We start from the raw sequence: 23,459 nt of genomic DNA on the forward strand, positions 1-23,459 counted from the left end.
ACAGTTCATCAGCGTCATCCGAGATCCATTTAATCCAAATCAGAGGCTCGTAGGCAACAAAAGATTTCCATTTTCAAAAGGTGGAATGCTCCCCTGGAAGATAAAAGAGGTTTTGTCCGTGTTCCCCCTCAGTTGTCTAGACAATACAACACGCCCCTGGCCACCTGCTCCGTCTTCTCAGCTGACAACCGCCATGATGTATCTCTGTGATGAATCCCCCTGTTTACACGACTCCACCGGTGTCACCAAACAAAAAGCGCACCCCCTCTCCTCGACCCCATCGGGATGTATCTGGAGAGCGTTCATTCACTTAAGTCCTTGACAGTCCTCAGCGCTGCATAATGTTGGGGCTGCAGAGGAATGCCACGGTGAGTCAGAGGGATGAAGTCCTGACCTATAATTATTCCCCCGATGGTCCCTGACACGGTGGGGTCAAAGCCTGGACAGCTGGGGCAACATCCTGCTGAGCTTCTCTGCTTCAGGGATGCTGTCACGCAGCAAAATTAGCTCCTCGGTGGATCTGGCCCCGTCGCCCCCCCGGTGATGGATGGGCGAAGAAAGGTGTCAAAAAACACGATGGATGATTTAGAACATGGTCTAGAGTTGTGACAATCTGTATATATTATCCCGAAGCGCTGGCTGCTGGTGTGAATGTCAAGGTTTTATTTACAGCGTGTCACCCCTCCCTCCGTTGGTCGGTAGGAGGGTTTGGCTTGGATGGATTGATGATTTCTTTAACGGTAAGCAAAGTCCACAAGGATTTTAATCATGTGATACAAGATGATACACCAGAGAGGAATAATTCATATTTTAATCAACATTAGGGCCAAGCAGAGTGATGGCGTTCAGACAACTCGATGCACCCCTCGGCCGAGTTAGCGCTCACTTCCACTTCGGTAACAAAACCACTAAAAACAACTGTTCCTGCTCTCATATTTTTCATCCTTATCTGCCGTTCTTTTATTGAAGATATTCTCCTTAGACATGTGCAATCACGGATCCCTTTGAAGCCATTTGACCATTATCCTTGACACTAAAAGCACAGCACTTACTGGTACTGGATGTCAAATTAAACCCTTTAATGATAAATTCTCTCCTAAGGTCTCATGGGAAATTTCCTCTGGATTACATTGTGGGAAAAGGCTTTGAACTTGACATTGAACTTAAGCAGACTTTTTCTTTTTTCTTTTTTTTGTTGCTTGCAGACCCCAAAAGTTTGCCTGTATCCTGCTGTTTTCACACAAAAGTGCAAGAAACATCCAAAGAGTGAAGCTCTGATTCAGACCACTGAATTAATTTCATTAACGACTCTTAAACTCTGTTGAAAGTATTAGATTTTGTTGTGCGTCACGTAGAAAACAGGTGGCCAAAATGCCGTTGTTTGACTTAAATGTCACATTATCTGATGCACAACACGTCCTCGTTTTTTTCATGTTGACCAACTGGTCATTCATCCCAAAGGACCAGCCTTGCACTTGCCACGCAAGCACAACTATGTTTGCAGAGGGTGACAGCATAATTCCTCCGCGCTAATGGCATTCAGGAAATGACCACTCGCACAAGCCATTTACCCCCACTGGTCCTTCACTCAACAACTCCCCCATATTTACACATGGGGGATTTTATAAATACGCAGCGGCAATGGGACCAAATGTTTGCCTCGCTGACACGCAGGAGGTGGCACTTCCACAGCAATTAGAGGGAAATTGGTTGTATCTGGCGGTCTGCAACCGGAGTGCTGACACTCTCTCGCCCTCGGTGACCTTGGGGACGTCTGTCCAGAGATCAAACGGGTCCTCCAGAAGAGCTGAGGTCACCATGCTCTGCTGAAACTGACCAGAGGTCTGCAAACGGCCCCCGGGTGCTGCTGACCCCACTTCCCTGCTTAGGTTACATGCACTCAGCAAGACTCTTTGAAATGTGTCTACTGTTAGCTTTATTGTTACTCAAAGAGGCCTTGGCATAAGGAACGTGGTATAGAGATGTGATATGAGAGGAAAGAGTCCATATATTTGATTCAATGACATTTCTTAATGCATTTCTCTGATAAATAATGTTATTCGTCCTTCTCTCTTGCAGAATAACGGATCCTTGGTTTGGTGCCAGAATCACAAGCAGTGCTCCAAGGTAAAATGGTTTTCTTTTCTCAAATGCCACATACAGCACATGCCTCATTATCAGAGGGGTAATACAACATAAAGTGTGCGAGTCGTGACAGGACTGGCGTTGTCATGCCTGCAGAATCACTCTGCGAGCTGTTGACTATCGTGAGAAAGAAGCTCTTTTTCCTTTACAGCTCCTCGCTCGCTCCTGCGGGATATAATTAAATAAATGAGGTAAAAATGCGGTGGGTTTATTAAGGCGATCCGTGATTTGTTTTTCCCGACTCGCGTCACTTTGGCATTTCAGTCGGATGCACCACGACGCCTCCCGCAGGGCTTGTTTGTGTTCCGTTGCCCTGTCCCGAAGAAAGGTTGGTACAAAGCTGGCGTTGACAGCTCCCCCTGAAAAGACGGCGCTGACATTATCTATCAGACTCTCCCGGAGCTGTTGACAAGGCCCTCAAGAGATGTGCCGTATAGACCCGTAGACAGAGAACACTATGGAGCTGAAATAAAGAGGATGATGTGCTCGCCAAGGAGAAAATTGTGAAAGTGCTCTCTGTGGCGGCCAGAGGGTCTCCTGGTCCCACACGCAGACCGTGAAACCAGGATTCAATGCTGTTTGCACATGAGGACTCAAAGTAGGACAACAGACAACACGCTGTCTAAATGAAAATACAGGTCGCGGTGATGTCACGTCACATGTAGTGCTTGTATGGATTTGTTGTTTTTAGTCCACAGACCTGGGTGTACTTAGAGAGGAATGCATGCTGAGAGTTTGGGCCGAATCACAGCGGTGATGGCGATTAATTGGAAACTCGGGGAAAGTGCCGTTTCTTTTTTGTTCTTTCTCCCTATGCTTAACACGGCCCCGCGATCAGTGTGCATATTAATCACAATCAGCGTCTAGCGTTGAAACGGCCTCGCCAAAATGACCCCCTTTTTTGCGTTTGATTTTCTAAATTCCTCCTTTAGAATTTCAAAATCGTTTCCTTGGCAATTTGCATCTGCCTGGGATACAGCAGGGCCATTGTTCTCCGTGCTTCCTGCTGCATCTGCAGACGTACAGCTTCCTTCCCTCACCTCGCTCCGGCAGATGTTTACGACCTTATCACGTCGCTGAAAGTGTCCCGATGTTGTCGTACGCTAATGATCGAGCTCTATCATCGAACGCCATGTGGCGATGTGAGCATCTTGCCGTCGACTTCGGTTCCTCCCTAAAAACCAAAAGTGTGATGAAGAATACGTCCTTCTATATCATCTTAAAGCTCCCGTGACAAGTTAATGCACAGGCAAGCCTCCTTTGTTTTCACTATAATGCTGTGAAACTTGTTTCTCTCCTTTCCACTGTGATGGCCAACATTGGCTCCTGGCACTAGTCGCTCCCCAGTCGTTTCGGCAGAGTTTTATGTTTGAAAAAGGCTTTTGCTGGCTGTGAGTCCGAGCCCAGCATACTGTTTTCATAATCAACCAGCTAACATTGCCGAAACCCTGCAAATGTCCCAAAAAAACTCTTTTAATGGACTTCTTGTTCTCCTCGCTATAACAAGCATGTCAGTTAGCACTTCTTTATCCTACTGGTCGGCTGTAAATAAATGAGGCTGGATTTGATGTAAGCCCTTAAAAATAATGACATGCTTGTGTTACTGCTGCACAAAATCTGCTGCTCTGTTGCTCTGCCATTCCAAATAGTTTCAAGGGGCTCTGTGAATTTAATTAATTTAATTGTATCCCTTAAGTTTTCGTGGGTCCGGCCATTCAGGACGCCGGGGCCAGGGCGCAGCGGCTGGAGTCTAATTTGCGGCCAGAAGTCAAGATTCTGGTGGCGAACGCCACCACGCTTCACATCCACATCAATGACTCGAGTGCACACTCAGGGCTGTGTGCAGTGTGTCAAAACATGGGGCTATTGTCGCCGCTTTAACAATTGTACCAAATGGGCCCATGCTGTACAGTGGTGCTCCGTGAATGGCTCTACAGCCGCTGATTAGCCTCTTCACTTCATGAACAGCACACAGTCAAACAGAGAGACAAAGGCGGTGGCTCCCGGGGAGTGCGTTAGGGCAGAAGGCCTGTCCACCCAGAGCTCTGTTAAAGAGCTCCCTGCCTGTGAGGGGGGGGGGAAACGCCAGGAAAGGGCCGCCTAATAATTTAGACAAAGATGCTGTGACCCGTCCATCTGCGTTTTTTAGAAGGGGGGGAAATCAAAGCCTTTCGCTTCCATTGGCGAAGACAAAGTCATCCCGGTCATCTCGTATGCAGTGTCCATAGCCGGCCCCCGCTCTCAGCGTCCCCATTGTCATGGTGATTAACCTGCTTGCCCCCCTCTCTCCAGAGCAGAGCGAGGTGGCATTAGGGGAGCGCCGGGGAGTCATTATCATGCCGTAACACCGGGCGAGCAGGCAAAGCACACTGAGCGGGGGTGACGCCAGTGGAGCCCTTTTCTATGAGCCATTGTCATTTATGTCTCCCCACTTCAGAAGTTTGGATGTGTTTCCTCAAAGTTGTCAAAAACTCCACATTGTTCCCCCTCTCTCTCTCTCTCTCTCTCTCTCTCTCTCTCTCTCTTTCTTTAAAGAAAAGGGATTTTGTGCATGTGCATGGGAGAGCATGCAGGAGCGGCCAAGAAGCTTTCCACATTCAGAACATGGCTGATATTAGCAGGGTTTGCTTCTTTTTTTCTTCCCCCCCATGGGTGTGATCCAGGCTCCAAATCAAATGCTAGGATTGACTCGAGGCAACAGTCTTACAACAAAGCGGCGCGCTTCATTAGTCAAACTTCTTTCGGGGCAGGAAGAGAAGAAAGGGCATGTGCAGAATGCCGGCATAAGTCGGCCCGTGGTGAGTCATCGGAACGTGGCTATCACTTCTAAGTCCTGGGGAAGAAAAGTGTCATATTTTTCTTGTAAGTGCACCGAATACCCTACAGATAAAAAAAAAAAAAAGTTGACTTTTTCCTCCTTCAAGAATGATCCCTCCATGATTTAGAGGCGTGATCACTGAGCTGAAGAGAATTAAAACACCTGGCTGTAATAAAACAGGAGATGTTGAGTTTGCCTTCTATTCCTCTCATCCTGCCACGTCCCTCCCCTCTTATTTATTAAGACTTTCCAGCGGCTTTAGAAAGTGACATTGTCTGGCAGCCTTTTGGCGGCAATGAGTCGTGCACGTCTTTCATAGATGTCTCACATATCCCAGGTGGCTCTTTTGACTGCGCTTTCCTACCAATCACACCCTCAGCTGCACATACCAGCGCAAGAATAAGAAGTGTTTACTCTTTTTTTGGATTACACGCGCTTTCGTCCTCACATGTCGGAAGCTTTGGAAAGCATTTGCCTGAATAACAATCACTGGAATGCTACTATGTCTCATTCAAAAGTGGCTTTCTTGTCAAACCCCCCCCCCCCCCCAACCCCCCCCCTCAAACAGCACATTTTCTCACGCCGAAATAAAGTAGTCCAACTTCCCATCAGTTGTTCTTTCCTTTCAGGGTCAGTTGAGCCTATAAAATGAACTTAAAAGCGCCGCTTCACTCTCCAGTTTATATGCAATTTAATTAAAAGCACAAAAAAAATAATAACAGCGCACACTTTGGGGGTCACTTTCACTCGAAGCGTTTTGCGAGTGTGTCGATGCGATTTACAAGTCTTTTCGTGTGGTCATCTCTCCTTTGGCGGCAGGTAGTATATTCTGCAAAGCCGTGATGAAGTGGGTGCTGGTCGGGAGGTTTACAGCTGGGCATGGCTGGGATTGTTAGGTGCTTAGAGGGGACTTCAAAGCACCTTTTGGTCATGCTGAGGCCAGACGTTCGTCTCACCTCCCCTGTGTTAGCCACATTACCAGCACCGACACCTCAAAGCAAGCTGGGCTAGAAATCAATCTGTCAAGTGGGCAGCGTGTCTGGATTAGCAGTCAGTGGAGCTGGGAAGTATTTGAGAAGTTTTATTTTTTTACTTAATTGATGATCTAATTTCACATATGTGGAAAAAATGGTGTGAAAATCCACCTTCTTGTTTTTTTTCTAGTTTGAGGCCGTGTGAGCGTCGGTGTGTGTGTGTGTGTGTGTGTGGGTGGTGGAGGAGTGTGAAGCAGGGCTGGTCAGTCCCAGCAGGAAGGACCTGATCTGGACATGGTTGTTAAGTTTCATTGGCTAAAGGGGGGGTCGCTTCATTGGCTGCTATCTGTGGAGCTCATTATTCACATGGTGGGTGGCAGAGAATGAAAAAAAAAAAAAAAAAACCCACAGCAGAGAAAAGTAAAGACGTGGCCACAGGAGAGGAGACGAAGTGGTGCTGCAGTTTAGACGTCCTCAGGACTGAAAGCTCACAACTAAAGCTGCCTGCTCTTCACCGCCGTCTGTTCGATATCTGAGCGATGAGCGCTCCGGGAATTCCTCCGTGAAGAAATACACTCACGCCGTCTCGTACCAACCTGTGTTTTTATTGATCCCACGGAGCCGGGGCCTTAAATGGTAGCCATTTATTCTAGAGATAATCAAGCATCCACAGATTCCACATGTTTTCCCTGTCAGAAGGGATTTCATTCCCTTGAAGGATTAATGTAATCAAAGTTGCTGTGAAATCCTCTTTCAGCAATAATGACCACACTGAGTCTGCTGTCATCCAAGTGTTTATTCTCTTTGTGAGGATGCCATGGCTCACCTTTTCCGTGTTGACCGTGCTTGTCTGTTCCCCTCCCGAGCTCCATGTTTGAAGGTGCTACGGCAAGAAAATGATCTATATTTATGTCCTATGTTAATACGTCGTCACAGGACTAATCGTGCCAACGGTCACATTGGCGGAGAGAAGATTAGAATGTAAGAATCTTAAAGCCGACGTGCTTAGTGGATGTGGGTTTATCAATTTATTCCAGCTCCACTCAAAGCCGCTGTATCCCGCAGATAAATCCCATAGATTGTGTGTGTGTGACGGTTTCAGGACGACGCCAGAATGTGTGTCAAAGGCTCGGCGAACGACGGCTCTCTTAACCTTTGCCCCCCGGACACGACTACATCAGTAGAGACTGTTTTTTTCTACTCTCCAGACTCTACATGTATCAGGGATTTAGAAGGTTTGAAGAAAAACACCTTTCGTTCGTTTGTTTTCAATATAAATTCAAAAGTCACCCTATTTCTTCAGAGCTTTTCAACGTCATACTGTATATCAGAGAAATCAATCATCAGTCAGATAGAACGCATTATGCCGCTACACATTGTTTTTCAATCTGTGTGCTTCGCTGGTGTGAGGAGCCGTTAGTGGAGGCTGGAGAGGGCAAGCAGGATTAGTGGATTTCAAGTGTTTCTGAGACTCAAATAAACAAGTGGAGATAGTGGCGGAATGTGACTGCAGCATGGGATTAGGGGCGGCTTTACTCCCCTCGACGGCGTGCCGTGTTTTATATGCTGTTGGCCTATATTGAGACAGAATCTCCAGGTCTCATTTCATTTGAGTCAGGGGAGGGGGGGGGGGGGGGGCTCGAGCGGTCACCGTAGGAACAAGCCGGCAAAAAAAAAAAAGGACCTGACCTCCTTTTATCTTGTTTACCGTCTCCTCAATCTGCAATGACAGAAATGCATTTTTCATTTGCTGCGAGTTCGTTATCGAAGCTGTAAATCACCCGTACGGACGTTTTGAAGAAATGTCGCAGAGGAAGCGCTGCTTTTTCATCTGATCGCATTTTCATCTCCACTCCTACACATCTGTCATCGTAACATTATTCAGCGCGATTGGTGTGGGAGTCGATGCAGTAAATCATGCAGCTCTGACATGGAGTTGTTAATTTTCTTTTTTTTTTAAGAACCGGGGCAAAAAGGGTTCGGCTTTCCCATGCCACGTCACCCAAAATAAAGGCCTCCGTTATCACCGATCTGACCCCACATGATGGATACATCCTGTTGAGTCTAATTGTCACGAAATGTAAAGTGAGCCCAGAGGTAGGTGATAACTGAGGCTCTAGTTACAGCCACTGAAAGTTTGACTCTAGTCACCAAGAGGGAGGGGGGGGGGGGATCTGGGTGAAACTTCAGAGTCATTAAGTATTAAGTGAACCGCTATTGCTTCCATAGCAGACAAAGCACAATTCTGGCTAAGCTGTATGGGCTTTTTTGCTCATAAATAAGGCAGGCACCTCTGATTGTGGGGTAAATGTATAATTCATGCACTGCCCCCCCCCCCCCCCTCCTCCTCTCGCCTCCTCCTCTTTCTCCCTCTCACTTTCTGCCAAGCTATTCCCTTTCAGCTCTTTGTTGTCTCCACCCTCAACTGCATTTAAATTAATAATTAAAGCGATGCTCGGAGAACGTCTGTGACACTACCTGCTAGGTTACCGAGCCTAGTTTTTTTGGGAGAAAGCGTTGAACCGTATCGCGGCTCCACTTGAGCCGGAGTACTACGGTGTTTTAGCCGGAGTTGTAAATATGGAGGAATTATGACTGGCGGCGTTTGCGGCGCGAAGTCCCCCCTCAGCGGCTGTAAAACTTGGAAAAGAATTGGAAAACGTGTCGTTACACTTGTAGGAGTGTAAAAGTCGGCATCGATCTTGTATTACTTATAATGAAGAAATGTTGTCGACGGGTTGCTTTTGCTCGCAGCCCTGCATCTTATTCCATTTCAGAGGATAATGTCTACCAGACATGGTCAGAATCCCATTGACTTTTCCTCTATTTCTCAGGTGCTGCAGGATATTGCTGAAGGGAAAGCGTATCCTGGATCCTATCAGCTATGACAGAAGTGATAAACCTTATGCCAAATCTCCACACAGTCTGCACCTTTAGGGAGACAGACAGCGACTCATTTTCTCCACACATATAGATTACCTGGAACCCCACACCGGCATCACGCGGCACCTCAGCGGTGGGAACGAACGAAGCGCAGGAACACCAGCATGCTTTTGTTGTTTTCTGCAGCTCAGAATTACAGCATGGGCACGACGGCTGTGCCACGTGGGGTTTCCTGTTACTTTTCAGAGACTTATGTAATTGCAGGATGAAAAAAAGCCCCACAGCAACACTGCGGAAAAAACGTATCAGTGCACCCCCCCGTTAGTTCGAGTTGAAAATGAAACACAAACATTGACTGGGAATAATTCCAACGGCTCTAATACAATTCCCTAAATTCAATTGTGGCATTTAGATAAACAACCTTCTGCTCCCAGGAAAAAGTCACTTCATATTATCAGCGGCTACGTACTCGCTTGCGTATCGTGTTGCACACCCGCAGCCCAAATCAGCGACCTGTTAATCTGTCTGATCCACCCGATCCCACCCGATCAAACCCGATCCCACCTCACTGTCTGCTCAACGCCACGTGCTGATTTACAGCGGCGCAGAAATTAAATATGCGGCTATCTCGCCGACTTGACACGCTATAAGGTCGCGTCGAATCGAGGCTATGGCGTGTCTAGACTTTATAGGTCGGGGATATCTTCTTCCTGATTTTCTCGCCATATTATTTACAGTCCTTTTTCCGGAAAGGCTCGCTAGCGTATGATTTTTTACATTTCTTCAGATCACAGCTGCGGTGAAATATGTTTCAGTCTGGTTAACCTGTAATCATGGTCTCAGTGGGCATCATCTGATTGGCAACTTCAAAGATTTCGGGCACGCTACTCCTTTTTCTCCTTTTGAGAAAATAGACTCGGATTCAAGCTGACTTTGAATTCTGAAAGGCAGCTTGAAGCGAGGCCAATGCCACAGGTGATAACAGGCGAGAAAATAGGAAAATCATCAAGAGTGACTGTCCTGCAGAGTCCATTATAATGTGAAAATATTGTTTATATGTCTAAACTTTCATCCATCTTAGTGTTTACAGTTCTGAACATATTTTCTAAATGCCAAACGTGTTGAAATTGTCTTCTTTTTCTTCGTCCTTTATGTTCAGAAAACAATGGAACTCTGGGAAATTCCAAAGAACATTTTTCAAAATCCTTTCGACATTTAATTGATTAGTTAGTGATATGTTAGTTGCAGCCCTAATTTTGCTTAAGTTGGGTCACTTCTTGTTTCTCAGAGTGCCTGAACACTCGACACAGGTGTGGTCATTGACATACATCCTGTTCCAGGCTAACTGTAAGCGATGCGTAGACAGCGTGAAGTAAGCAGCCCCTCAAAAGGGTATGATATTCTCCCAGCCATCATCAGTAAAATGCTCTTTGATAAAATGTCAAAGGCATGTGGGGTGTGACTCTCTCTTGCAGTCAGCCGTGGCGGCACCTTCCTCCTCCACAACGACCGAATCTGGGATTTTTTTTTTGCAAAGATAGCATAGAATGGTGAACTCAAAATCCAGGCTCCAAAATGTCTCTGCATTATCTGCAGACTGTGGTGTTATTTTTATGCTTGTGTGGTTGGCTGTAGGCCTTGAAAAACACAACACACACACACAAAATGATAACAGAAATAAGTTGGACAAACACAGACCGGTAACATTGCTGGCAAGTGAAAGTGCATTGGCCATGTTTGTGAAAGATATATCACATGAGAAGAAAGTTCATTCTTTGTCTCCCCTGCAATGTTTTCTGTTGCTTTTTTTTTCTGAGTGTATCTACTTTGGAGAGAGTTTTGGAAAACATCCATTTTTCTTAGCACAAACTCGCTGGCTCATTGCAGATGGAAGGCAAACGACGAGTTTCAAAAACGTATGGCGATTAGAGTGACAGGAGCCAAATAAAAGTGAAATAGAGTGAGGATATGTGGCGGCGAGTGCCTCCTTCAATAGATTGGGAGAGCAGAGCCTGGCGATTTGCTCCCGGATGGGTCGATAGATATGAGCCGAGGCCTGAGAGCTGCCGGAATAATTGAGTCTGGTCATCGGGAGTGTGAAAAGCGCCGGGGCAGCAGAAAATAGCCATAACTCAATAAGATTGGAGGAGGTGAGATTTACAACGTGTGACCAACAACAGAGATTCGTCCATATCGCGGTCTCGCAGAGAGGAGGACAGCTGCTGGTCCGTCTCAAGGGGCCGCAAAGGCACCTTGTAAGTGTCTGTTGGCACCACTCGAGCTCCGCTGGCCGCCGGCGATGGGGTCGATGCGTTCGGCTCGGATAACGGAAAACATATCGGGGGGGGGACGCCATATTTTAAGAGAATTAGTGTATGTTTTTCTGCTAAATTTAATTTACAAATATAACAGGATCAGTCATAGACGTCTCATCCGTCTCCCCCGTGACTACAAATGTCCCGGCAAAATGTCATCTGCATCAGTATGAATTATAGCCCATCTTTTATTTTGTACACTGTGTATTGTTAGGAGGGGGGGGGGGGAGTCTTGACTGGCGTTTCATGCTTCATTTACTAAAGCAAAACACTTGCGTGACATTTTATATATATGCACTTTTTGTTCCATCGTTTATGTTCGTCCAGTTGCTCACTCGGGGCGTTTTTTATGATGGGTGGAGATAACCACGCTCCAATGACGGAGAAAACCGGCTCTAGGCACATCAACCAAACCCCCCCACCACCACCCCAAATCTCTCTCCCATCTCTCTCCTCCCCCATCTCTTCCCCTCTTCACTCCCTCCACCTTCCCTCCGCCTCGTCCCGGCGATGACAAAGTGAAGATGGGCTGTGGCATTGGCTGCCATTCAGCCCCGACTCTCTCATCGGCCCCACAGAATGCCTTTCAGGGTCCCCCAGAGTAACAACCGCTGCGTTTTATTACACCGTGAAATGGGGAGTGAAAGGCCGCTGTGGATGTTCCTACTTAACCATGCAGAATGTGTCACTATTGGGCAGGAAGATAAGAGGACAAAGGGGAAATCAGCCGCTCAAAATGCTTTTGTTCAGATGAACAGCTCAAGTCCATTGAAACAAACCCCCGTGCTCTTGTTTACAACTCTGAGTAGAACCATTTGTGTCTTTTTTTTTAGGTGAAATTTGTCCGAAAATTATGTTAACATCACATTGGATGATTACATGCATTCCTTGCGCTATTCAGACAGATTGTAGCCGTGCTGCCAGCTGGAGAGATTTGCTTGAGGGAGACCCAGACATTGGCACCCAAACCCAGCAGATACACTTTGTCCGGCTCCATTATGCTCTCCGCTCCAGCTCCACGGCGTGTTTTCCCAGATTAGATCTCAGAAGTCAAGCACCAGCCATCGACGGGGCGAGATGTGAAGATGTTTGAAGGCTCCGAGCCTCGAGGGGAGCCACTAATACTAGCTGTTAGACCACAGCTGTCCCCCCCGATGTGATCCCATTAATCGAATGGCTTCATGTGCCAATTATTCAACGGGAAGTTTTACTTCAAGGGAGTTTTGGGTTTGTTGTAATCGCCACTTTAGGTGGTATCCCCCCCCCCTCAAAAAATAAGAGCTTATAGAAAATGTTTTGGCCCTCTCCCAAGCATGCCGAGCACAAAACTCTGCAAATAAGGATCAGGCACTTGATTGATGAGAGCACCTTTGTAATTATATACATTCGTCCTATTTGCTTTGGCAAGACATCTGTCGCCGGTCCTCCTCTTCCCTCCTTAAATGTCAGGTTGTGGGTGTGGCCGGGGGAGAAACACTGACAGATTTGTCAGGTTTTCAGCACACCTGCGGGGAGCTCTCGCTGCCTCGGCACAAACGCTTATCTTTGTTAAGACCTCTACGGTGTGTACGCTCATTCAGGGAACATATCCTGTTAAGAATTCAGACGAGAACCTCAGCCCTGAAGAGTTAAAAGAAAATAGAAAAAAAAAAAAAAGCGGGGGGTTCTGAGGGTGAGACGACACCAAACACACAGCCGGCATTCTGATCTGTGTTGCAATAATCCCTGATCCCTGGGACGCTATGTGCTGTGTTAATTCATGCTGCTTGGCACGCAAGCCCGAGCACCTCAAGGTAACGACGATTCTATTCTCACTTGTATGTGATTCGTGGTGAACCAGAGGAAGAAAAAAAAAATTAAGAAAAAAAGATCCATCCTCATGAAAAGCCAATGGAATGCATTCGGCTCCATGCACACAGGATCTTTCAATGAGTAAAATGAGCTTGATCCCCCTGGCTTATGTGTGTATGTTCAGTGATTTGTCGGAGGGATTTGGGGGGGGGGGCTTTGACGTGTGCGTCTACTGGCAGAATGTCCTTTTAGCACGCGGTTACCGCCCCCCTCCACGCCTCATTGTTCCCGCGCGGCGCTCCGATGAGGCCCGGGATGCTGAGGTTGCCCGTCTTCACCGCAGGCTCTTCCCCCTCCGAGGACGCGATCAGAAACAGAATTAATCATATAAGGTCACCGCGTTATTAATAGCAGATGATGATAAAAACTGCGTGGACTCTTTGGATGGCGAGGCGTGACTTTGACAGCGCAATTGAGCTCGTATGTTATCTTAAATCTCCTGAGGTGTTGCGTCGGTTTCACCTGATCAGCTCTGTGGGAACCACATTATCTTTTCGACGCCCTCAGCTGTGTTCTCCCTCCGAGGTGTCCCTCCGGCACTTTATATTTTATATCATCATGAGAGGGATGTCTATATTGCTATGAGGTAATTAAGGAAATACCTCCACTCCCATCCTCCCCCGCCCTCCGGAGCCACGGCTGCTCAACACTCCGCACACGCCGTCCACGCCAGGCGCTTGCACGGTCCCCTGATTGCTCCATGTTCCTCCAGAAGCAACGTTTACGTTTCATCATGCGCCCCGTCCACCGCACGCCATAAAAAGCAAATAAACTTTTCACTGGCAATGGCATAATAATGACAGAGTTGGCTAATGAGCGAATTAAGGAGTCATAAATACAACCGTGCCCTCTGACTGAGTTGTGAAGTTTCTTACATCAACTTAAAAATAGACTCCTCTTTCAGTAGTTGCCCTCGTTTAACCATCTCTTCCACACTGTACCTTACGTAACGCCGCATATTGTTCTGATTACCTTCCTTTTTTTTCAGGAGATCGAGCCAAAAGTGGACCTCCGCCGATGGCAGATCTCCGTATCTCCTCTCTCATCTCTTTCTCCCCCCCCCGACCAACATATTAGACCGTCCCAGATGGAGAACGCAGGCGAAATGTGTTGAAACTTTACTGCTGTGCCCCCGTCTTGGTGCTGTAACCGGCTCAGGAGCATAAATTAAATGGAGTTGAATGAGTGACTTTGGCAGGTCTTTGGTCGGTGTGGTTTGGGCTGCTCCCAGAGCAGCATAGAAGCAGCCTGGCAGCGGTTTGATTGTTTGACTGAGCCTGCTCTTCTCTTTCACACCACTTCTCCGTGGCCAACAAACGGGAGCGTATAAAAACCCCCTCGCTCCTCTCAATCCCATCAGTCCACATATTCTCTTCCCCTCGCCGCAGCATCTGCCTGATTCCATTGGACACGCGTGGACTTTTGTGTTAACTTACGTTCGCCTTTATTGAATTTGAGTCATCCAGTGTGAGTTGTAAGTATTTAAAAGCAAAAAGGAGATTTGGTAAAACTTTCATTTGGACTTTTATCATCCCATTACGTTTGGCAAATGATGTTTTTTTTTGCTCTGCTGAGGTTTTTTTTCTTCTTTTGTCCCGTGTCTACGCCAAAACATTTAGTCAATTTGTTCCACGTGTTTTTTTAACAAAAGGGAATCCCAAGAACATTAAACCAAGTGTATCATTTATGAAGCTCTCTCCGTTTCTGCGTGGGTGAAGAGAAGGTGCCGGTGCCAGAGCGCCAGTATCAGGCCCAGACATGAGACGTGGTGGGATGAGAACGAGGTGTAGACAATATAGGATGCTAGTAGTGTTAAGGCACGAAGGAGGAATCTGCGAGTGCACACCAAGCACGGCAAAGGGTGCGCCTGACGGACACGGGCAGCCCCTTTGCCCCGTGTTTTTGTAGAAGATTGCTTTTATGCTTTGAAGGTATGCCAGGGACGTGAAACCAAAAAAAAAAAAAAAAGGTGTGATTGGTTGTTGTGTATGGGAAGTGGCTGAGTGAGGTGCCTGTCAGGCAGCCAGAGAGCAGAGAGCAGCATCGCTGCGGCGTTGCCTCTTTGATGTGGCTGTGCTCTTTGAAGAACTGACACCCTTCTCTCCTTTTTCACAGTGCCTGGAGCCCTGCAAGGAATCCTGGGACCTGAAGGAAAACCAGTGCCAGGACTTATGCGAGGTATGCCACTGCCACAAACACCGTGGTCCGCCTCAGACCCAAGTGTTTGAGCTTTTCATACTTAGTGGGAAAATTCAATAAGGGGAAAGTTTGAGAGGAGTGTGAAGTAACTCTTTCTGCGCTGTAATGACACTCTCTGTGAGGCCGAATAAAAAAAAAAACGCTCTCAATGGACCCCAACCGGTGAGTCATGAGCTGAAATGTAAACAGGACAATCCCTGTTAGCTCACAGAGCCGCCTGTTTGCAGGTTGGTCTTTAAAAAAGTAATCTGACATGCATTTTCCCCTTTTCCACCTTCTCATCCTCTTCAGCCCCTCTTTCCCAAGAAACACTACGAGTGTCTCACGAGCTGTGAGTTCCTGAAGTCGGTCGAGGGGGTGAAGCAGGGCGACTGTCCCGCCCCGGAGAAGGCCAGCGGCTTCGCGGCGGCCTGCGTGGAGAGCTGCGAGGAGGATGGAGAGTGTTCAGCCGTGAAGAAGTGCTGCTCCAACGGCTGCGGCCACACCTGCCAGCTGCCTAAGAACCTCTACAAAGGTAATAAAGGTTCAGCCTGCATCACCTTGGGTTACAATAAAACTGTTTTGCCACAGTTGTTCTTTATAAGCCTTCCGATTTCAGTAATGGGCCGTAGTCAATTTCCTTATAAGCGGGCGGCTGCCATCAGCAAAAAAAAAGAAGCACTTAAAATCCACTTTGCATTACCAGCAGGCAGTTAGCGACTATACTTGATGAATAGTTGAACATTTAGCAGCTTAAAAGAGTGTGAATAATGGATTTTCATTCATCAGGTGGGCAGAAACATGACTCCAAATCAATGGTAATGTTGCTCTGTAACTATCGGATGTGTAAAAAAGCAGCTACTTGCTGACAAGTTGGACATAGTAAACTAAAAGAATGATATGTCCATGTGGTCTCAACTCGTCTCTGCTGCCCCCAAGTGGCCATAAAATCAGTCATCGCAGTTGTGAAAGAAAATGAATGGATGGATTATGATGCAAAACACATCTTCGAAGCGTAAACACAAACATCATTTCTTCATTAGAGGAAGAAAGGAGTTGGACGTTGAGCCAGGGTGACAGACGAGGACGCCGCGCTCGCTGATAGTCGCTAAAATCGTGCGTGCACTCGGCGACTCGGCTCTTCAGTTAATCATAGCTCATTACTGTTTCCAAGTGGGACCGAATTAACAAAGTTCATCAGCTGAATCATGCGTGCCCTCCCTCCCCTCCCCTCTATTTATCCTACTCAATAAATGACGTCTCACATCTGCTAATGGTCCAATGCAAACGTCATGCCTTTAAATGTGATTAACGGTTGCAGTTTCCATCGTTTTCCTAAACAGCGGTGAAGCAATTAATCCCCTCTCTGTCAAACATTCGCTTTTCAATCTCAATGACGCAAATTGCAGATTATCTTGAACATATTTTTTTTTTTCTCGACGACTCAGCTCTTGAATCATAAATCATCATTTCATCACTCCGTATCGCAAATTCACTCGCACATCCGTCATGCCGTTCCCGTTGTAAATGGAATATATCTGCAGCCTCCAGTTTGCTGGATGAGCTCGAAGGCTTTTCACAGACACAGATGTACCCAGGAATCCTTGCTCCAGTAAAACAGTTTAATAGCGCTGCCCAAGGCAGGCCCCCAATGTTCTGAGGGTGCTGAGTTGTTATGCGAGAGTACCAATAGCCTCTGAACTTGGAGACGAGTGCTGGAACTGCATTATATACGCTATCTGCACACAATTGCTGGCAGCCCCGGGGGCCGTAACAAAGTTGAGGAGATGTTGAAGTGAGAGCGGTGGAAGATGAGTCAAAATCCAGCTTTGAACCGCGATTGAATGGGAATCCCAATGCAGTTAGCGTTAGCATGTTGTTTTTTTTACTGTGTGTTGAGCTTTATGCACACAAAAGAACATGCTAGTGTTTATATTTGATTTGGATTCAATACAAAAAAAGGTGAACAGCAGGTTTAATCTGGGGGAAAGATGAAAGCAGGCGTGACCTCGAAATCTTCGATACGGCGACCCAGTCAATGAAAACCATTCACCGCCCCCGCCAGACCTTCAAATCAAGGCCTGCACGCTGATTTTTTAAGGTCCGAGTGCTGAGATCATGACGGGTCGCCTTCAGCGCGGCGTTCACGCTGAATTACGCTGAATTACGCTGAGCGTTTTGGTGAAAGTCCGGATTGGAATTCCTGTCCTGGTCCTCAGTGTTAAAGGTCTAATTAGTTGCGCATGGTTTTGAAGAGCGTAATTGTTTCTATGTGTGTGTGTGTGTGTGTGTGTGTACTCTTTGCCGTGATGAGCCATGATGCTGGAAGCCATTAGCAAACACAAGCGGGGCGAAATGGAGCGTTTCCCCCACTGAGATCACTCTCAGATGTGTGTGTGTGTGTGTGTGTGTGTGTGTGTGTGTGTGTTCAGGTTAGGGCTCACACACATGTCCCCGATAGACCAACAACTTCAGGATCTCTGAGACACTGGACCCCCACGGGGCTTTTGATGACTAACAAAGTTTCTTCTTCTTTGTTTGTTTTCTTGTTTCTACATCAATCGAGCTTGATGCCGTTCCACACCCTTCGCTGCTCGGTAACGTAGTCTCCGAGATGTATTTCCAGCCGTTTGCCTCCGATAAGACGTGGCACAGATGGAAGTGGGTGGTTTATTAGGCTCTTCTGTGTCTTTTTATCTTCACATATATTCTCTCCAGTTGTCTCATTTTCTCTCTCCCTGAGAAGAAACAGCACCACGTGTGTGTGTGTGTGTGTGTAAGTGTGTCTGATCAAAAGCGATGCACACACACCACGCTGGCAAAGGAGCTGCAGGGTCGGTTGAAATAAAATATGTGAAAAATGTAGTCGTCAGGACCAAATTGAATTCAGCGATCCTCACGCTGCCACGACAAGTCAGTGAATCGCTCGGCGGCCGTCCTCGGCTCGTGGCGTGCCCCGGTGCTCACACGCGCTATTCCGAGTGTTTTTTTCCCCTCAACCTCTTTGTAATTAGAGCTGTCATTATGACAGTATGTGCGTGAGGATTGGGAATTATATTCCTGGAGTGTAATTGTTGGCATGATTGAGACATGAATGGACGCCGCGCTCTTGCTTCAGCGGCGGTTACATCACGGCTCGGAGGAGGAAGCGTGCAGCCGTTGAAAAATGAACGGCGTATGATTCTTGGACCGAACCTGACCCGAAAGTTATCTTTGGAAGGAGCGGGGCCGAGAGAGAAAGTGTATTCTTTGCCCTCCCACACATTGCGGAAGAGAGAAGGCTGTGTGTGTGTGTGTGTGTGTGTGTGTGTGTGTGTGTGTGTGTGTGTGTGTGTGTGTGTGTGTGTGTGTGTGTGTGGTTTGTGCTTTTGCAGGAGGACTTGTGTGACTTTGTGGAAAGATGAGCTAAGACAGAGGGGAGAAGTAGGAATGCTGTGGTTACCTTGGTGTTCAGCATTGCGCAGGAAATGTGACACGTTTGTTCGCACGTGTACACACTCACACACACTCACACACACACACGCACACACACTTGACTGTGGAGCTGTGAAACCGCAGCACAATGACCCCCAGCTGTTAGTGTGCAGAAAGCTGTTATCAGCGGGACAAAACAAAGTACTGACTCCGTATGCGTGCAGCTCAAGGACCCTCCTCCATCTTCTGGGGTTTTTATACGCACCGATCAATCACTTTTACACGCCCTGTATGAAGAGCGAATGGAGATATAAGTAGATCAAGCGCTCTGCATACAAAACACAGGGCTTGATTATGTTGTTTACCGCCGCCGCAGCCTTGAGCGTGTGTTGATGCTGTTTATAAACGTGGAGCGGCGGGTCTGCGGCTGAGGTCCAACCTAATGGTCTGAAGTTCCCCCTGTGATTTATTGAGAGCGGCGGGATGTATTCAGGCTTCTCCTGTACTTTTCAAACCCCGCTTTTTCCAATCTCCATCTCATTATCGCGTTGCCCAACGCTCAATCAACAACTCACGATGTCTACGCCGCAATAAATTTACTTGAGAGACTCGGTCTGACTTTAGCTGCGAACTTGGATCCGAGTCCTGCACTTAATACATCTCTAATTTACTGCACATGGCCGCATCCACTCTGTCTGAGAGGCTGAGTGCGAGGTGCGATGATGCAAATGAGCTTTACGCATGTGTGTATGTTTGCATTGGTGTTTCTTGTGTCAAAAAAAGGGAGACCTCACGAATGCCTCGATGCAAACTATGCGTGTCATTGCTGAGAAGCGCAGCTACTAAAACACATTACGCTAGCCAGGAAATATCACAATCTGTCACAGTAGAAAGATGATGCTGTTGACCCGCGGCGTGCATTAAATCTATCGCGGTGAGGTCATGTCTCCTTTTTTTTTCAAATCTGCATCCGTCCAACTCTGATGTGTCTTTTATCTTTCCAGCCAAGAAAGGAAACTTCAGGTTGAAGATATTAACTCCTGTCACGGCATCGTCCGTCTTGTTTGTGCTCTTAGGGGTCCCCCTGAAACCGAGGAAGGAGCTGGTGTTTTCGGAGCAGCCGTCGGGTCAGCTGGAGATCCGATGGTCCTCCAAGTTCAACATTTCCGTCGAGCCCGTCCTCTATGTGGTGCAGCGCCGCTGGAATTATGGCATCCACCCCAGCGAGGACGATGCCACGGAGTGGCAGACTGTAGCACAGGTAGGCATCGGCACACCAGACGTGCAGCGTACTCAACCGTGACAGTCAAGATGAAGCGCTTTTTGGAGATCCCCCCCTCAAATGATCTTAAGCGAGCGATCCTTTTGATCAGACATTTGAGATTTGTAACACCGAGAAAAAAAAAAAAATGTCAGCTTGGCGTGTCCCGGCGTGCCACATGCTACAGCTGTGGAAGTGCTGCAGTGCGCTGACAGACGGCTGCACACGGTTGCACATTCCTCACAGTCACCGTGTCTTTGAAAGTTTGGCAAAGAGAAAACACGCAGATGACTGATGTGGCAGCGAACTCACATGGGGCTGTGACCCTGCGTGAACCCTGACCCCTGTGGTTTTCTCTCCCCCCCCCAACCCCCCATCTGTCCCTCAGACTGCAGAGGAGCGCGTCCAACTGGCCGACATCAGAGCCAGCAGATGGTACCAGTTCAGGGTTGCTGCAGTCAATGTCCACGGGACCCGCGGCTTCACTGCGCCCAGCAAACACTTCCGCTCCTCCAGAGGTCTGTATGTGTGTGTGTGTGTGTGTGTGTGTGTGTGTGTGTGGCCCTTAAGTTCCTGTTTGGCACCCGCTGCCCTCCATTTGTTATGGTTAAGACCTTGGAACAGGTGGAGTCTCAGGGAAGGAGTTTCCAAATCAGTTTCCACTTTTTATCTGAGGATACAAAACCAAGTGTAAAAAAAAAAAAAAAATCTGTTTTCATTCACATGCACGCTTTAGAGGATGCAGCATTTTAGCACCGGGACTCCATACAGCAGCATTATGACCAAACATACATACATCACTCCTGACTGCTGGTGTTCACACTGCTTAGATGTGTTTATTCAACGCTGTATCCACATAGAGACCTTTGAATTCTTTTGTTAACCTGGTTAACCTGAAGTGTAAATAAGTGCTTCCCCTTCCACAGCTCTCACACATTCACCCAGTGAGCTAAGTGGAAATGGTAATTCATGCCGATGCCAAGTAAAATGAGAGTAATGAGGAGGGAATGGCTGTGTAGAACATTTAGGTTTTTTTTCTGTTTTGCAACCAGATCTTCATTTAGGAGGGGGTTCCCCCTCTTTACAGTCATATAAAGGGTAATACGTCTGAATTAGTCTGGATATTGCAGGTTTCAAATGAATGCAAGTGGTGTCTCGCTTCCAGAAGGGAGTGACGGAACCGAGAGAGGCTTCAGATCTCTGCCACAGATTGGTAGTGAACGGGCTCCGATGGCATCGGCGCTTGCACTCTCGGCGTCCGGTGACGCTAAGTCGCACTGTTGTGCTGCAGATGGCATTTGTTAAAGTTGTGTGCGGTTCCCGGGGATTACAGATTTGTGAATATAATGTGTCTAGATTGAATCTGATCCAGATCAGATAGTGTGTTTGTTTGACATGTCGAGGCAGAGCCATGTGCTCGCCCGCCTTTACAACCCCCCCACCCCCCCTTGAGTTTAATGTCTGTAAATGGATATAGTGTAGAATAATGTCTTCAGAGTTGTTTAGCAGTGGAACACTGGAGGTCATCCGAGGCACTTTCCATTTTCTACCAAATGCTGACTATCTGTGTTTTGGTGGTGTGCGTGTGTGTGTGTGTGTGTGTGTGTGTGTGTGTGTGTGTGTGTGTGCGCGTGTGCGTGTTGACCTACCCTGTCAATCCTTCGTCATACATTCGCTCCCCAGAGCGTTCTGGACGGCTGTCAAACAGAGCCAGACACCAGGTGGGAAAAAGATTCTGCTGCGGGGATGGAAACCGATCTCCAATCAGGCCAATCAGGGCGAGAACGTTGATAGATTGATGGGAGCTGTCACGGATTTGATGAGCTCCTGGCCATTCTGTCATGCCATTGTTATTTATATAGTACGGCCCGTATCATCTGATTGCAATTTCGCACCACCACACTTTGTTGGGGCAATTTGTAAGAAACCGGACTGCTTATTTGTCTTGCGTCAGCTGGTATGGAGAACCGATGTGTCCAAAATTGTGTTGTTGGACCGGATTAAAATGCGTTTCAGGTGGGAGAGGAGAGCCAACAGGGCTGTGGCGTGAATCATTTTCTCATTACGAGGGCCCGTTACCTGTGGTCTGGCATGTGGCCACCGCCTCTCCTCCTGCACCCGGGCCCGACATCAGCTGGGTCACGACGCGCACGGATGGGTTCAGAACCAGCGTTCCTTCTGGACTCACACACACACACACACACACACACATCAGTGAGAGTGCAGGAATGTCGAGCGTGGAGCCAAAGTGAGCAGCATGTGTTTGTTAACCCCTGACCTGCACTCTTGGTCCCGCTGAACGCTGTCATAGACGTGACATGACACCTGTCATAACATGGCGTTGGCAGATTGTCAGTGGAGGACTAACTGCTTTACACCGTGTCGTAGCGGTGCCCCTCCTTGACTGCGGCGCTAAGTCGCGAGTGCTGAAAGGTATCTTGGCCCGTAAATGCGTTCGACCTGAAATTACACGAGCGAGAGAAAAGCGCCTTGGCTGGAGATTTGTCACATACAAGAACCAGAGGCCCTCTTTGTCTAAACGTCTGCAGATGTACTGGAAATGTGTTGCCGCTGACGGTGTTGTTTCATGTCGTTGCCATGTCTTCAGATCCGTCCGCCCCTCCCAGGCCGGCCAGTCTGCGCGTCGGCAACGTGACGGTGGGCGACGACGGCCTGGTGACGGCCCGTCTCAACTGGACCCTGCCGGAGGAGCCCGACATCCCCATACATCACTACAAAGTGTTCTGGAGCTGGACGGTGCCCACCAAGTCCATGGTGCCATCCAAGAAGAAAAGGAGAAAGACCACCAACGGGGTAATCTTCCCACCCTGTCTCAGTGACGTGAACTTTCTTTCCCCCTTTCCTCTCCCCCTCTCTTAAAGGGGTTATCCCGGCATCCTTTCCTCTGGCCTCGGCCCACCACTGTAAAAAGTGTCCATCCAGGTCTGTTATTTATTGACTCCTCTTGATCACACACAGATTGATAAAATGTGTTCTTCATTGTCTTAATACACTGATGAAAGAACCCTGTTAGGCTTTGAAAGAAAACACATTAAGTGTGATAAATAGACGTATTTATAGTTGTAAATCATGATTTTTTAGGATCTATGTTTCCGAAATAACTCACTTTTCCGCGGTTTGTATTTCTGAGCTTTCGTTTTCTCCTACGCAGTTTTCTTTTTTTTTTTTATGGTGCAATTCAGCTGTTTCAGAAGTGGTAAACCAGTTATTTATATGTTGCATTCACAACATAGTTCTCCGTTATTTTCCAAGCCAAGTGGTTATATAACAATACTTCCTATCCTATTATTATCTTTCACAAAATGCCAATGATTCATACTTTTAATGCCTTGGAACGGTTTCATTTGCATACTGGAACATTCTCAACTATTTGGTCCAGACAGAATGAACGGTTTTCAGGGCCCTTTTGTCACATAGACAAAGCCCCCCCACTTGCCATCACAAAGCAAGGATAAATACAATTTGGTTACGAAAGCTTGAACAAAGAGGCGTCGCTAAGAGCTTACAAAATAGGACTTCCTGGCTGGGAGAACTCAGACAGAATAATATTTTGATGGTATTTATTTATTGGGATAAAGCTCCTTGAGGGGATCCAAACA

General features: G+C 47.4%; 1 protein-coding gene across 1 annotated transcript in view; it reads left to right on the forward strand.

Moving 5' to 3' along the window:
• The window catches only part of anos1 (anosmin 1), a 36,044-nt gene that overhangs the window by 3,506 nt on the left and 9,079 nt on the right, over window positions 1–23,459 (forward strand). The window contains exons 2-7 of the mRNA XM_084022482.1: window positions 2,080–2,127; window positions 15,102–15,164; window positions 15,477–15,699; window positions 19,655–19,839; window positions 20,228–20,357; window positions 22,448–22,653. Of these exons, the coding sequence (XP_083878608.1) occupies window positions 2,080–2,127; window positions 15,102–15,164; window positions 15,477–15,699; window positions 19,655–19,839; window positions 20,228–20,357; window positions 22,448–22,653 (855 nt within the window). The remainder of the gene's footprint in view (window positions 1–2,079; window positions 2,128–15,101; window positions 15,165–15,476; window positions 15,700–19,654; window positions 19,840–20,227; window positions 20,358–22,447; window positions 22,654–23,459) is intronic.

Source organism: Eutrigla gurnardus (assembly GCF_963514095.1).
Source record: "Eutrigla gurnardus genome assembly, chromosome: 12".
NCBI classification, from domain to species: domain Eukaryota; kingdom Metazoa; phylum Chordata; class Actinopteri; order Perciformes; family Triglidae; genus Eutrigla; species Eutrigla gurnardus.